The sequence below is a fragment of the Schistocerca cancellata genome, chromosome 5, assembly GCF_023864275.1.
Source record: "Schistocerca cancellata isolate TAMUIC-IGC-003103 chromosome 5, iqSchCanc2.1, whole genome shotgun sequence".
Classification (NCBI taxonomy): domain Eukaryota; kingdom Metazoa; phylum Arthropoda; class Insecta; order Orthoptera; family Acrididae; genus Schistocerca; species Schistocerca cancellata.
The window spans coordinates 735,272,679-735,290,082 of record NC_064630.1 but is presented as its reverse complement, the minus strand read 5'-3'; the positions used below and the strand labels follow the sequence as shown (position 1 = coordinate 735,290,082).

At 39.3% G+C, this 17,404-nt stretch overlaps 1 protein-coding gene across 1 annotated transcript in view; it reads left to right on the top strand.

Moving 5' to 3' along the window:
- LOC126188267 (cold shock domain-containing protein E1) overlaps nucleotides 1-17,404 on the top strand; it is an 81,839-nt gene that overhangs the window by 50,615 nt on the left and 13,820 nt on the right. Inside the window, exon 13 of the mRNA XM_049929837.1 lies at nucleotides 9,417-9,585. Within this exon, the coding sequence (XP_049785794.1) occupies nucleotides 9,417-9,585 (169 nt within the window). The remainder of the gene's footprint in view (nucleotides 1-9,416; nucleotides 9,586-17,404) is intronic.

The following is a 17,404-nucleotide window of genomic DNA, read 5'->3' as shown; positions in this document are numbered from 1 at the left end:
TTGGTTGCCTTGATCTTGTTATCAAGTCATCTTTTTCTAATCTCCCGCTGTTTTATCATGGTTTCTTTCACTATGAGTTCAGTGATAATGTGGTATGGTTTTAGATGAAACATAATTTCATAAGGTGAAAATCCTGTGGAAGTATGTTGCAAGCTGTTTGAGTACATGGTTGTACCATGTAGGATGTTTATGACTGCAATGTGTACAACATAAATGACCAATATCATGCATATACCTCTCAACTGGGTTTGATAATGGATTATATACAGATATTTGATCATTTTTTATTCCCGATTCATCAATAAAGGCTTTCCAAACTTTTGACAAAAACTGTGAACCATTATCCAACAAGATCGCTTTTGGTTTCCCTACATTTAAGAAGTAGTCTTTTTCTACTTTTGTATCTATCTCGTTACCTGTGGGTTTCCTGACAGTATACAACTTGATTACTTTAGAAAATACATCCACCATGACAAAAATGTAGCAGTGGCCACTCCTACTCCTTGGAAGAGACCCATAGAAATCAACAGAAACTTAAGTCTAGAGGTTGTGCAGGAGTAATGTTTTGCATTTTACCTTGACATTTTCTGTTACTTTGACCCCTTGGTACTTACCACAAGTTGACAATTCTTTTCTAACTTTCTTGGCCATATTGTAGAAGTACATATTTTCTTCAAATTTCTGCATTGATTTGTGAATGCCACAATGACCGTAGCTCTCATGTGTATACATAATTAAGGTCTCAGCTTCATCTTCAGGCGAGCATAGTTTCCAATCGTCTTAGTCTTCGTCAGTTCTCCTAAATAGTCCCTTTAAACACCTTATAGTACGTGTCTAATTTTTCATAGTTCTTTTTCCCTAAGCAGCTCTTTATTAATTTCCAATTTGTATCATGGTTCTGGCTCCTCTTCATTTTATCACACAATGAATTTTTTCATCTGTAACCCCTTTAATATACCTTATTTTGAACTGTTTTTCTTCATTCTGATCGAAAATTTCTGTTTCCTCTCCTACTGGTAGCCTTGATAGAGCATCTGCAACTATGTTGTCAGTGCCTTTAATGTACTTAATTTCAAAGTTGAACTGTAGTAAAAACAATGCCCATCTTGTAAGCCTGTCATGATAGAGCTTGCATTCCAGTAAATAGCTTAAGGCTTTATGATCGGAGTACATTATTACCTTAAGTCGAAGCAAATAGGTTCTTAATTTTGGAAATGACCAATTTATGGCTAATAACTCTTTTTCTGTGTCTGTATAGTTTTTTCATTCATAAATAAGTCTGCTTGCAAATACAATTGTGTAATGAACTGTCTCCCCATTGACTTCTTTTTCTTGAAATAATTCACCACTTAACCCATAATCACTAGGTGTCAGTATGTAAACAGAAAGGTAAATTGAAATCTGGTCTGTGTAACAGGTTCTGGTTATTCAGTTCTTTTTTATTTTGTCGAAAGCCTCTTCACAATCTTAACTCCATATCCAAACAGTGTCCTCCTTTGATAATTTACTTAGGCAGGGTGCATTTAAGCCTTGTTTACTTAAAAAATTTCTGTAGAATCCACGTGCCCCATAAAATGATTTCAGTTGTTATCCCTTACAGGGTATAGGAAACTCTGAAATAGCTTTAATTTTGTCTGGATCTGCCAAAATTCCTTTTTATGTTATGACATGGCTAAAAAATTTTAACTCGAGTGCTGCAAATTTGCGCATTTCTAGTTTGTGTCATTCCTCCTCTTCTAAATTTCTCACATGCCTGTCTTAAATGCCCAACATGCTCATTCCAATCATGTCCAGTTACTAAAATATCACCTACGTTAATCCTGCCCAGCACATGGTTAAAGCTCTAATGAATTCCACTACTGATGAGTTCAATCTGAAAGGGACTACACAATACTGATAGCAACAACCACTGTATAGAAAAGCATTGTATTCCCTAGAGTTGGGTGCCAGGTGTACATGGTCAGGGTGTATACGGCCCGGGACATCCGGGAAAAACCCGGGAATTTTTTCATCCGGGAAAAACCCGGGAATTTTTTAGAATTCCGGGATTTTTCGTTGTTTTAGATTTCAGTTAAAGTTTTGTAGGTGTGACGTGTAAGATCTGATACGCTGACAAAGAACTTTAGTCCACTACTGCTAAATAATATTGCAGCAGTGAAACACAAATCGGAGAATAACACCAAAATAAAAGTTTAGTTGCATAGAAAATGGGTAAATAGTGTCAAAGGATTTAGGTTGAAGATTATGCAGTACGTCCGTAACAACTAACATGCATTTGATGTGTGTGACGTCACAATTGTTTACATTTCTAACAGATCACCAGAAAATATTACGAATAGTGGCTTGAGATGCGTTACTTTCGAAGTAAATTTCCACGCAAGATGATTTATGTTACGTGTGAGAATGTGCAGTGCATTTCTTAAATCACAGGGCATTATAACTCTCATTCAAAACGTAACACTTTGAGGATCAGCCATTTGAAAAATGTCGGGCCCAGAAGATAAGTCATTTATGCCACTATTTAAAATTTTACCGGCACATTTGTATTTGATATGACTTAACGTGTAACACACGCTAAAAAAAGACCGAGCTTCAAGTTAGTTTTCATATTTAATGTTGTTCTTTCATAGATAAAAAATTATGGAATCGATGGCAAAAAGTTCCATTGACCTTCACAAAAATGTGCATAATGTGTTACTGAGCAATGTCACAAGTCCCTTCATGCCAGAACACTTCGACTTTTCTAAGCAACTGATAATCATTTTGGCGCGATTTTAATTGCCAAATTAGAGCCTGTTAGTAGGCCTACGGACTTCCTATCATTGTAGGACTAATAACAGTGAATGCCAATAGAGGATGCAATTCTCTTTCGTACATACACATCTGCTTACGAGTTAACCGGTGTAGAAACGCACTTTGCTGAATTGAGCGAGCTCGGCCTACCTTCGTAACGTACGCGCCGCGGCCTGTCTTTCTCGTAGGCCTCGTGCTCTGAATAACTGCCGTCATTCGCTAGCGAGGTCACGTGACATGAGCTGTGACTGGCTGACAAAAGTGCATCGCTCAACGCAATCTCTATTTTAGAGTTTCGGAAGCTACCGTGCTGTAATTTGTGGAATTTGTGTATATACTTCAGCAATACGAAAATAAACTCTGTGCATATTGTCTCGCATCAAACAACTTTCCAAACGCATTGTTTTTCCTGGATTTCGTTTCCTAAAGTGCTGGGACGTCCTCTGCCGGTATAAGACCTTTAAGATTCAAAGGACTGATAGGTTTTACAGCTCCGAGGGAAAGTATACTGTTACTTAACACGGATGTATTTTCACCCGCTTTATACGTAATTTCATCCGGGAGAAATTGTGTTTTTAACCGGGAAATCCGGGATAAATCCGGGAATTTTTTTTTCTTGTCCACGTAGACACCCTGATGGTGAAAGCCTGAGGTTAAGTCTAGACTCAACATTAATTTTATATCCTTAAAGTTGTGAAACAGCTCATCGATGTTTTCAGGGTGGTCTGTTTCCCTGTGTAAGATCTTGTTTAAAGGCGTGGAGACAAGGACTATTCTCAATCCCTCATCTCTCTTTGACACAACTACCAGCAGGTTATTATAAGCGCTGAGACTCCTTTCAATAATGCCACACACTTCCAACTTACGTAATTCTTTCTCAACTGCTGTACATTTTGCAATGGGCACAACATACGGTTTTATGAAAACTGGATCATGGCGTCTCACTAGCAAAATACATTGGTAATCTCTAAGTTTCCCTAGAATGTTGCTAAAGACATCATTGTATTCCCGTAACAAAGACTCTAGTTCCTGTTTTTGCCCATTGTTTAGACCACTACCTTCTGAAACCTTAGTGTTTACAAGTGTTTTGAAATCTACTTCACTTAAGTCTAGCTCTGGTATGTCTTTGTCAACATATCTTTTTTCCCCTTACAAGGTTTATAGTATTAAATTTATTTTATGTGACAAGCTTGGTGGAGATACACTCCCCATTCGGTGTTGTTATGGTAAGTTTTTGTCCTCCCCAGTCAAATCTTGCATCTACACTTCTAATCCACAACATTCCAAGAATACAGTCCTCATTGAGTCCTGGTATAACTAGGCAACCATGCGTAAAAGTGACTCCCTCAACTGTAAAAGATAACAAAGTTTGACTTTTGACTGTTTTACTATATTTTCCTATAGCACCTTCGGAACCGCTAGACTGCTACGGTCGCAGGTTCAAATCCTGCCTCTGGTATGGATGTTTGTGACGTCCTTAGGTTAGTTAGGTTTAACTAGTTCTAAGTTCTAGGGGACTGATGACCTGAGATGTTAAGTCCCATAGTGCTCAGAGCCATTTGAACCATTTTTCTCGCACTTCAGCTTTTTGCTTAGTATTTCAGATATTCTCGACACTTGACACCCTGTGTCTATAAGGCACTTGCCTTCCCAGGTACCAACTTTTACTCTAATGAATGGACTACGTATGTCATCACCTTTTTCAGACTGAATATATTCATACAACAAATCATTTTCAATTTCACTAAAATGGTAACTTCCTGAATTACAATTACCCACATGACTTTAGCATACACATCATTAACACTGTCACTTGCAGTGATAATTTCATTAATCCAACCATTTTCATCAGTGTAACAATGTTTGTCACTAAGGTACGTATCCTTCAGTTGTTCAGCAATAATATGTTTAGTATTTTGCCACCAATCAGGATATGAAATTTGACACACATTAAGAATCATTTTTCTAAGGTTACTAACATTTCTAATTGCATCACTATTTAGCAACATAGCCATATAGTTGTTAATTGCAAATGGTAGCCTACTTGCACAGTTAGTTTTACTATTCAGAGAATATTTATCATCTACACCTGTCTCTTCTAAAGGTGTTGGATTACAGAACCTATTGGTTGTGACATTGACATTAACACAACTTAAATTGTTAACAACATCATTGGGTATATCTACAACATGCATAATATCAGTTTCTCCCATAACACCTAATGCTTCCATTTCCTCTTTCAAACAAACAAAATATTTCTCACCATCATCTATCATTAAATCTTCATTTTCCCAAATACTATAATCATCAACCTCACTCTCCTGAAAACTTACAATCAACTAAGTCAATTATTTCCTGTGGCTCTTTATTACAACCAGTGTGTTCATTCCTCTTACTGTGTTTACAGAGTAGTACACACTTATAACTACTCATTACTTCAGACGTATCTTTTGGTACAGTGTAGTCACTGTTATTTGTCCATCTATTTTCTATGCTTTTCGCCCCTACGTAGTGGACCGACAATGGAGCACATGTTAGTGTTTTACTTCATAACTTCACATTGCATTTTGACTCCTAGTGTCACTATATTCGTGCCCATTCCTGTTCCTGTTTTCAAACTTCCTGTTTTTATTTCTGTTCCAGTTGTTCCCAGATTGTCCTCTTGAATGGAAGTTATAGTTTTCACTTGAATGGAAATTATTGTGACTATTTTGTCCCTATGATGAAAATTAGACCTACTGTTTTCCCTTCTGTTAAAATTGGTATTTCCCCAACTATGATCTCCACCTCTCTATGTGACTGAAATAGTTTTGTGGTTTCCCCACTTTGTCTATAATTCTGTTTAGCTTGTCCATATAGTTTAGAAATTGTTCAGCGTTTTCATCTGGTCCATAAACTAGGCTCCATTGCGCATCAGTTGGCAATCTTCTTTTACAAGTGTCAATCTCTATGAGCTCATCACAGGGTTTACTCAAATGTACAAGTTTCTTCAATTGATTTTTGTATATCCGTTGTACATGTGGCTTCGTTCTCTAGATGATGATTGATTCCTTTGCTGCTCTGGATGAAAAAGATGCGGGTTTTGACTATCACCAGACTACCAAAATCATGAAGCAGGATTCTATGGTTTTTTGCTTAGAAAAAACACACACTTATTGCCATAACTTAAAAACGACCACTCTTGACCACAGCCAAAACACGAGCACCCAAAATCATGTTGCTGACCAAAGATCACAGAGTCATAGCGACAAAGAACTTATACTTTCTGTATCGATTATTGATACTGCATTTTTAAGTTACATGAAATATCAAATAGCATAAAGGATAATTCAGTGACAATAATAATGAGTGACAAAATTGTACATATAAATAATGCAAGTCGAACTTTTAGAAGTAATAAAAGTCGTGATTTAAATGTACACACTTTCAAATTTGCTTTGATTGCAACACTTACCCTAACATCATACTAAGCGAATGCTTTTTGAAAACAACTTTAATTAGCGTATAATATAACAAAATGGTCTCTCTTTGTCAGTTCCATTACATTGTGCAGGGGGGGGGGGTATTTTAATTGAAAGTTGTTGCCTGTTATTAACGGGTAAATACAGTATGCCTGTGAATGTGTTGTAATGTAGTAATATGCAATTTTCCTTTGGACATGGATGCATGCATTGCCTGTCTGACGGAACATTGCTTAGTACTTCTTAACAGCTCAGGCGCTGCAACAATCTACATCTACACTGTGGAAACCTCCATGAGATGCATGGCGGAGGGTATATCCCATTGTACCAGTTACTAAGATTTCTTTCTGTTCCATTCACATATGTAGCTTGGGAAAAATGATTGTTTGAGTGCCTCTGTGCTTGCAGTAATTATTCTAATCTTATCCTCATGATCCCTGTGTGAGCGATATGTAGGGAGTTGTAGTATATTCGTAGAGTAATCATGTAAAGCCGGTTCTTGAAACTCTGTTAACAGACTTTCTCGGGATGGTTTACGTCTGTCTCCAAGAGGCTTCCAGTTCACTTCGTCAATATGTCTGTGACACCCTCCCATGGTTTAAACAAACCTGTAACCATTCACACTGCTATTTTCTGTACACGTTCAGTATCACCTATTACTCCTATCTGGTAAATGTCCCACACTCTTGAGCAATATTCTAGAACTAGTTACACAAGTGATTTGTAAGCAATCTCCTTTGTAGATGGATTGCACTTCCCTAGTATTCTACTAATAAACCGAAGTCTGCCACCTGCTTTACCCACGAATGAGCCCATGTGATCATTCCATTTCATATCCATACAAATTCTTACACCTAGGTATCTGAATGAGTTGGCCAATTCCAGTAGTAACTCGTTGATGTTATAGTCATAGGATACTACGTTTTTTGTTATGTAAAGTGCAAAATTTTACATTTCTGAACATTTAAAGCAAGTTGCCAATCTCTGCTGCTGCACCACTTTGAAATCTTACCAAGATCTGACTGAATATGTTTGCAGCTTCTTTCTGTTAGGACTTCATTACAGATAATTGCATCATCTGCAAAAAGCATGATTTTGTTATTAATATTGTCTTGCAAGGTCATTAATATACAACGTGAAAGCATGGATTCCAACACACTTCCCTGGGACACACCCAAAGTTACTTCTGCATCTGATGATGACTTTGCATCCTCCCTACCAAAAAATCATCAGTCCAGTCACAGATTCTACTTGATATCCCATATGACTGCAGTTTCGACACTAAACGTATCACACCTGTAGAGACATCCGTCAAGTTCACTGTATTTTCCTGGTTTAGTCCTTTCTCTTTCCAGTCCCACATCACTTCCAACTGTGTTGGCAAAAATTCTAAGTTTATTCTCTTCTTTCACCTATCCCCTGATTGTTCCTTCAGGAACACTACACTTGCATTATAAGCTTGCTTTAGTTCCACTGTTCACACGATCAATGATTTTTAGTTTATCACTCACAGAATATGCTTTCTGTTTCTGTGATATCATAATAACCACACACAAATCTAGACAGTTAATGAACAATTTCGGCTCCACATGATGGTTGTGCTCATTTTGTTTATTGCCAGGTACTGTGGCATAGCCACTTTGTTGACTGTGTCACAGTGTTAACCATGAGATGAGTATTCAAAGCTTCTCAGCAGCAATAACGCTGGTATGTTGATAAGACAATCCAAACTTTTGAGTTCATTACACACATCTGTTTTGGTTATTATTTAGAGGGCTTGGAGGTTGCAGCAGTAAATTAAAGTGCAGAGTGTCTACATGCAGACTGTAATAACGTTTTTCCAAATTTGTAAAACAGGCTGCGAGTGCAAAAATGATTCATAAATGATATTTTATTTTGGGGAACATACTTGATACTACATTTTATCCAAAAGCATGGTATATCAGACTGCGGTATATCAGACTTCTACTGTATTGTGACTAGTATGTGTTCTATAACACTACATCGGAATAAATCCAAGATATACTTTATCTCACAATTTGTTTTCTCCATTAAGTATGATCTGAGGATATCAGTTTGCTAGGAAACTCGTCATTCTCATCATGAAGCTGGTCCAGGTATTCCATAAACTTGTATTTTGTTCAGCGGTCAACAGTGTTGGACTGTACTGAAATATTGTGGAAGTCAAATAACATGGCATCAACAGGGGTGCCATTATCTACAGGTTCCTGTATCTCGTGGGCAAGCAGAAGCAGAATGAGTCAAATTTCATAAGATTACTGTGTGCGTAGTCTGTGTTTATTTCTACAGAGGAATTTTTTAATAGCCAAAAATACTGTAAACTCAAATGTAAGACATGTTGTACAACAGTTTGAGATAAGTAATGTAGAACTATAGTTAAATGCATGCGTTCAATCAGGCTTCTGTTGTGAAAAGGCCACTGTAATGTTTTTATGTTGTATGTGTGTCATTATTACACATTTTACTTGCTTATGATTTGGACAGGAACTAACCCTTGAAATTCATCTAAAGTGTTGTGTGAATGTCCATTTTCCTGTTTTATTGAAAAAATGGGCTGTAATTAGTGAAGAAAGAGATACTGCCAATTATGGAGTGAAAAAATTTTCACATTGTTTTGTACTGTATCTATTGTTTTAATGTCTTAATAAATGAAATGATTCTTATGCCTTGTCATTTACTATATTATGCTTGCTGCCAATGACTGTTCTGCCATGTGAACTGATTTAAAAAAGCTATCTTCAGGAATGAGAAGAAAGACTTAAAACCATCAGTTGCCATTTTCTAGTGAAACGTAGATTGTGTTGCCCTATGCAGCAAGTGTGTGTATGATGTAAACTTCCATGAATGCTGTGAGATAAAGCTAACTGTGTTTCAATCCTCTTAAATAATATCTACTTCTGCCTTTCTTCATTCCCCACGATTCCCTCCCTCCCATCAAAGTGTCCCCTCTCTCTCTCTCCCTCCCACCCTCCCACCATCCCGTCATCCATCTTTCCCACCGTCCCCTCTCTCCCACCTTCCCTGACATCCCTCAGTGCCTTCACCTTTCTCCACCTCCTTCTCTCTCGAGTATTGTGGTTACTCGCACAAGAAGTGAACAGGTTTGCAATATTCTAAATACATTTTCTGTACATTTTGTAGGTCTCTTTGGATTTCTGGCATATGAACTTGATGAAGGAAAGAATCTGTTTTTCCACATGTCTGAAGTAAAAGATGGTGTAACACTTCAGCCTGGAGATCAAGTAGAATTTGTTATTGTAACTAATCAGAGAACAGGCAAATCCTCTGCTTGCGATGTTACTAAAATTGGGTAAGTTGTATGCTGTATAGTGGTAATTTCATAAAGCATGTAAACAAACTTTATTCTGTTGAATTGGTTGTTCTCTCTCTCTCTCTCTCTCTCTCTCTCTCTCTCTCTCTCTCTCTCTCTCTCTCGGACATACCATTTATCAACATAAGTCATTATTTTATTTGGTGGCTACATTTCAACTTTGCAGGGGGTGTTCTTTTGCCAATAAGAAATGCATCAGCAGAAAAGAATACCGCCAGCAAAAAACCATGTTTGTTTGTGTAATAAGTATAAATTAATTTAATCATCAATTTCATGATATGTCAGTATGGAAATGTTTGAGATAAACTTCTTCCTTAAGTTTCAAATTTCTTCCTTAAGTTTCAAACTTCTTCCTTAAGTTTCAAACTTCTTCCTTGTATTTAAACTAAATATGTGTGTACTTAACAGCATCATATGCATCAGAACAAATTTGGATGTCTTTATATCTGCATTGAACCATTTCTGTCTGTCTACTATTTCAGCTATTTTTCACTGTCTACTTCATAGAAACCATTTACATAACAAACAGGCAATAAAGTGGCTTTTAGTTAAATGCCTAGTCACAAGAAGCTGTGTTTCACCAGAACCTAGCTTTCCTGTATTTGAATGTGTGAATATTCTCTTTTGTCTTTTGACAATATTATGAAAAGTATAGTTGGTACTCACCATAAAGGAGCGATACTGAGTCACAGATAGGCACAACAAAAAGACTGTCGAAAAGTGAGCTTTCAGCCAACTAGGTCTTTGTCAAAAATAGGATCCCCCCCCCCCCCCCCCCACACACACACACACACACGACCACAGTTTGTAGCAGCTGAAGCCAGAGTTTGTCAAATCTGACTTGAAACCTATACATAGAAGTCTATCAAAGAAAGAAAGAAAGAATTTAATTTTAATTTTTTTTATCAACACAAAACTATTGCCAAAACTATGTGTTTTCTGAGGACTTTGCACTTTTGCAAAATAGCCAGCAATACTAGGAGCTTCTGTATTCGGGTTCGCTGTGATCGTCATCCCATCTTGAAGACGTGTCATCCCTCAGCATGATTCTCCACAGTTAAATAAACCAGTAATATTTGTTCCATTCCTCTGGAATGGTGTGTAATACAGCAGACTATGGGAAGGTGAAAGTACGCCAAGATCAGTAGATCAACATTCTGGACATAGCTATCTCCTGAAAGTCACAAAGACAGACAAGGCAGTCTTTGTTCATCAGTAACATGACTTTTACATTGGTATGAGGCTCTGTCATTGTCTGGTGTACAACTGTCAGTTTGTCACATTTTGTGTGTGTTTCACCACCAAGAGAAAAAATTGGAATGTAGGTAGGAAACTGTCCTCATTTAAGGATTCCTTATAAGTGTAATGCACATTATAAAATATCCTGTGTTGTCTAAACTCTACAAAGTTTTAATATAGAGATTTTAATCTGTTGTTTTTTCCCAGGAGGCCTCAGCCAGTTATTCCAGGGTATGGGTTTAGTGAATTCTTAGTTCCCAAGTTGAGGATATCTGCAACATCAGTTCTTTATAACTTTGTGCCTCAGCGAGATTAAAGTGTCTGTATATGTGTGGATGGATATATGTGTGTGTGTGTGTGTGTGTGTGTGTGTGTGTGTGTGTGTGTGTGTGTGTGTGTGCGCGCGTGCGCGTGCGCGCGCGCGCGCGAGAGTGTATACCTGTCCTTTCTTCCCCCTAAGGTAAGTCTTTCCGCTCCCGGAATTGGAATGACTCCTTACCCTCTCCCTTAAAACCCACATCCTTTCGTCTTTCCCTCTCCTTCCCTCTTTCCTGATGAAGCAACCGTTTCTTGCGAAAGCTTGAATTTTGTGGGTATGTTTGTTTGTGTGTCTATCAACCTGCCAGCACTTTCGTTTGGTAAGTCACATCATCTTTGTTTTTAGATATATTTTTCCCACGTGGAATGTTTCCCTCTATTATAAGTCACATCATCTTTGTTTTTAGATATATTTTTCCCACGTGGAATGTTTCCCTCTGTTATGTATATAATGATGACAGCACTATACATAGCCACATATATTCAACGTGTGATCCTTGGGTGCATAATTTCTGAAGATGATCATATCTCTCGAGTGAAACATGTCAGTAAAGGAAAGTTACATGCGAATTTTGGCTGCTCAGAAACTCTAATTTCTGATGATTGCTTTCCCCTTGCAGCAGATGTCTGCGCTTGCTAGAATACAGTGCTGTAGCAGGTACAATTGTTTTGGAGCACACCATTCGGCGCACCCTGTTGAACATAGGTGCCCCACAGCACATGACTCCAGTATGTTCTCATGATGACCAAATGACATTAATCATTATTGCAGTGGGCATGGCATCATAAAAATTGGACTGTGCATCAGTGGAGTCATGTCACTTAACTGAATGACACATATTTCTTGTTACACTATGTTGATGGTTTGTATACGAATAAGATGGCACCCAGGCAGAAGGCTGCTCAAAATATGCGCCGTATGACAGACGTTGACCGTGGTGAGGTGGTGCGGCAGTTTAATGCTTGACATTAACCCGGGATTCCATGGGACCTGTAGTGGTAACAAAGGCTTTGCTGTGAACTGCATGAACATTACTGCAGACCTCCTATATCCCTTCATGTTTGAGGTCTTCCTGAATGATGATGACATCTTCTAGTTGGGTAACTGTTCATTTCATGAGGCCACAACTGTGCTGCTGTGGTTTGAGGAGCATGATAGTGAATTCATATTGATATATTGAACATCAAATTCATCCACTGGAACACACCAGGATGCTATCGGGTACTAACTCTGCACCCACAAACCACTTTCTTATAATTTTGTTGCACGCCTGTGGAAACCTACTGAGGGACTTGTCAAAACCATGTCATATTGTATCACTGCTATTACTGTTCCAAAGGTGAACCAAAATGCTATTAAATAGGTCGTCGTAGTGTTTTGATTCATTTGTGTTGTAAAGAAAGACGATACTGGTACATCATTTGCAAAATTGCCCCAGTTTTAGATTCATAGTTGTATAGAGGAGTTTGCTGGTACTCTGAAGACTGTATAAAGAGTACACTGTTGAACCATTTTATTTAAGAACAAGTAACTCTCCAATGAATTACCAACCTTCTTAAAAATGAACGAGGCAGCCAAATATCCCTCTACAGTAGGAGTGCAGACTCTAATTTAAGAAGGTGGTGTGACGTACTTAGTATTATGTCTCCCTGCTCGTCAAATATTGGGTGTCTAGGAATCCTGCTTACTCAGATCGCTAGACAATCAAATTAGACAAATCATATTAATGAGATTTATTACAATAGGCAAAGAGAATATACTTAAATTTGCATTACACAGATGTTTCGCTGGCAAAGGGCGACATATAAAATAAGCAATTTTCTTTAATATAAACAATCACAAGTCTGTGCTACATAGAGTGTAAAAGCGAAATAACAAGCTCAGACACTTCTATCCAAGTCGCTAGTCTTGAAGCTGCTATTCAACTGAGCTGCGACCAGTCAGATGTGGTGCTTGTGTCCTCTTCACTTAGGGGCTGCTGCTATTGCATTGTCGTCCTGGAGGGAGGTCTGGTCAACATGCAATTGGCTGACGTCTTCTCATAGCCATCTCTTCTCTATCATTTTCAACTGGCGTGCTGACGCTTGACTTTACACCGTAACATTCCCCCACTCCCGCAATGCGACACATCATCGTCGTATAAGGAACACAATAATGGGAGGAGTGGCAGGAGCGTGGGTGCTGCAATGGACCAGAAGCTGTGGCTGCACGGGACGTTGTACTTCCGGTCGTACCCCGCCATCCAGCCTGCGCTCTGGTGGAAACGCCCACTGGAAAACGCCCAGAAGGGTATGTGTCCACCTCTGGAAGTCCGTACGAAGATGTAGAAGATGTTGGCGGCTGTGGCATGGGTGGGTCCAGCTCCATCGGTAGGACGAGGGGAAGTGAAGGCTCAGTCTCCATGGCGTCGTCCCATCGTGTCGTGATGACACTCTCTGGCGGTTGCTGCGGCCACAGTGTCCTCGGGATCCGTGAATCTGGGAGAAGAGATACAGAAGGATCATCGTGCACATGACAGTGGTGAACTTGATAGTGGTGGTGCTGCAATCCATCCTGGCCTGAAATTAGATGCACACATGCACCAAAATTAGATGCACACATGCACCAGAATGACAAAGAATCTCTCCTCCCACTCACTGTCTGCTGCCGCTGAAAACTGTGTAAAACACACTATCATGCAGTGTGAAGCGATACTTGATGCCCTTATTTGGCGCCGGATGCTGAGGAGGGTGGAGCAGTGTCTGATGGCAGCAGCTGTGAAGCAGTTCCACCAGCGATGGTCCATCTCGTGGATGCGAAAGATAGGAGGCGAGAAACAGTTGCCACGCTTGATCCCTGGTGTGTGCGGTGTGAAGTTAGGCCATTGCTACTTGAAGGTTCTGGAAAAATGTTCCGCTTCGCTGTTTGACTGTGGATAGAACGCTGCACTAGTGATATGCTGTATGTCATTGTGTTCACAGAATGTTTCAAATTCACTTGACGTGAACTGAGGGCCGTTGTCTTGACACTATGACTTCAGGCAAACCTTCAAGGCAAAAAATAGAGGGCAATACCTGATTTGTGCTACGTGATGTTGTCGATGGCACAGCAAAAGGAAACTTGCTGCAAGAGTTGACCACAATCAACCAACGAATGTTCTAAAAAGGTCCTGCAAAGTCTACGTGCACACATTGCCATGGTGATTGCAAGGGTATGGCCAAGCAGAGAATTTTTGTGTTGGAACGAACTGATTTACTGCACATGCGTGACATTTTGATGTCATTTGGGTCTCCATACCCTGCCAAGTACAGTGTCTACACGCCAACTGTTTCATACGAACAATTCCCCAGTGTTCTTGGTGAAGTAACTGCAGCACTTCTGTTTTCAAAGGGATCAACACACAACTGTCCACTGTCAATTTTGAAGAAGAATTACACCTTGCTGTATTGCGAGGCTATGCCGACATGCAAAATATCAGCACACTGCAGAGTTCTTTATGCTCTACAATGAGCGAGGTCAAGATGTGTGAATGTATTTGAGCAAAATGTTCAAATCGGAATCAGCTTCCATGGCCTGTGCCATTTTGCTATAGTTCAGAGGAAAGGATTGAAGCAATTCAGAATCCTGAGCATCGATGTGACAACAAGATGCAGCAGAAGCGTCATAGTCTATATCAGGGCCAATTGGAAGGCACGAAAGTGTGCCCACATTAGCATGGTGAGCTGTCGAATGATACACAATCTCATATTGGTATTGAGACAACAACAAAGCCCATCTTTGCAATTTTTGGAGAGTTCGTATAGGAACTGGCTTCATCAGATGAAACAAGGACTGCAATGGCTTGTAATCCATTACTAAGTAGAATTTCCTGTCATACAAATAGTGGTGGAATTTAGTGACACCATACACAGTATCTAATGCCTCTTTCTCTATTTGTGAATAGTTGCACTGAGTTTTGGACAACACTTTTGATTCGAAAGCAATAGGCCTGTCTTTATCACCAAATCTGTGTGAAAGCACTGCACCGATTCCTAAAGAGGAAGTATCAGTTTGCTACACAACTAGTTTGTCCGGATCAAAGTGAACCAAGTATTGATCATGAGCAATGCAGCTTTTAAGTTTTTGAAAAGCTTTTTGGCACTCATCTGTCCAGACAAAGGGAATGTTCTTGCAACACAAGCGATGCAATGGAGCTGCAAATTGTGCAGCATTCAGTAAGAACCGAATATAGTAGTTTGTTTTCCCTAAAACTGGCTACAATTCCGTGACATTGCGAGGAATGGCAGATCACATATGGCTAACAAACGTGACTGAAAAGGATGTACACCTTGACTGTTAATGACATGACCAAGATACTGCAATTCAGATTTTAAAAAATTACACTTGTCCAGTCTACACTTCAGTCCTGCATCAGACAACACACAAAACAAAGCACACAAATTTGCAATGTACTCTTCAGATGTACAACCTGCTGTGACAATATCGTCCAAACAGTTTGAACAGTTTGGTACTTAAGCAGTCAGCTGTTCCAGATACCATTGGAAATGGCAGGTGGAGAAGCACTGCCAAAAGGCAAATGCAAATTTTTAAACAAGTCCAAATGAGTGTTCACAACACACACGATTTGAGATTCTTCTTCTTGTGGTATTTGAAGATATGCATTGCACAAATCAATTTTTGAAAAGTAGCAACAGCGCCCAATCTGTCCATGAGAACCTCTGGGCATGGCAATGGATAAGTATCAATCACAGTTTGTGGGTTGACTGAAGACTTGAATTCAATGCAGAGGCGAATGCAGCCTGAAGGTTTGGGGAGCAAATCCATGGACTTGCCCAGTGGCTAGCTTGTATGGCCACAATAGCTTCACTATCTTGCAATTCTTTAAGTTCAGCAGCTACTTTATACCATAATGTAAGGGAAACAGTTCTGGCCTAGCAAAATTTCAGCTGAGCATTGTCTTTCATAGTAATATGTGCAACAAAATTGTTAGCCCTGCCTAAACCTTCAGAAAAAGAGTTCCGGGAATTTTTTCAGCAAGTGAGCTACACCATCTTTTGCATTGACTGCAGTCACTGACAACACATTTCCCTGAGTTTGAAAGACAAACAAATCAAGGCGAAATATATTCTCACAATCATGTGATTGTAGCACAGTGAAAGTTACAGTTCGCGTATGCAAGTGATCCATGGCAAGCTAAGTACATTTTCTGAGAATGGGAATGTCTTGTCCATTATAAGCCGTCAGATGCGTGCTAGTTTTAAACAGGCATGGGTACCCTAACAGTTCATAAGTGTTACAATTCAGCACTGTAACCGAGGCACCCATGTCCAGCTGAAATTTCACATGCTTTCCACTATTATGCAAATGAACAAAATGTTTGTTGGACTGGCATAGCATTGAGGAAACTGTGCACTTGTTAGTTTTGCTAATGTCTGTAGCAGGCTTTGAATACGCTGCATTGATTACATTGACCTTGTGACTAGATATTTGTGAGTGGACAGAATTCTTATGGTTGTTCTGTTGCAAACATAAAGATTGTACGTGACCTTTCTTGCCACAAGCGTAACAATGTGCTGTATGGATGTGCAGTGTTGGTGTTTGTACCGTGAATAGCACTGAGGGCATGACTTAATTGTGTTCGCCTATGTAGAGATCTGTCTATGCGGCTGTTGCTGCCTACTAGGCCGGTCATAAGCAAGGGACGACTTAACCTGACAAATTGGTAGCTGCTCAAATTTATTGGCCGACATGGCACCTGAATCATACTGATGTAGAATTTTCACTGTGCGCTGGAATGATAGATCGGACAGTTTCAAAATCTGTACTCTAAGTCTGACATCAGTTACACTGTACACGATTGCATCATGCAACATAAATCTGAATATAAAGCACCACAAGCACATTTGAATTTGCAGTTCCTCGTCATACCCTGAAAATTTGTTACCCTCTCACAATAAGTTTGTTCTGGCCTTTTCTTGCAACTAAAGAATTGGTACTTAGCTGCCACCACAATCACTTGTTGGTCATAATAGTCAGTCACGGAATCTACAACCTGATCATAGGAAAGTTCACTCTGAGTGGCGTTTAGAGGACAATTTCTGAATGAGGTGAAAGACTGCACTTCCTACTGTTGGCAAAAAGTAATGTGGTTTCACAGTACCTGATATGTTGTGAGCAATTATGTGGGCTTCATACTGTTAATGACTCGAGCTATTCCCCTTCTTTTTCATTAAACTGGCGAAAAGGCAGTATAGCACTTGG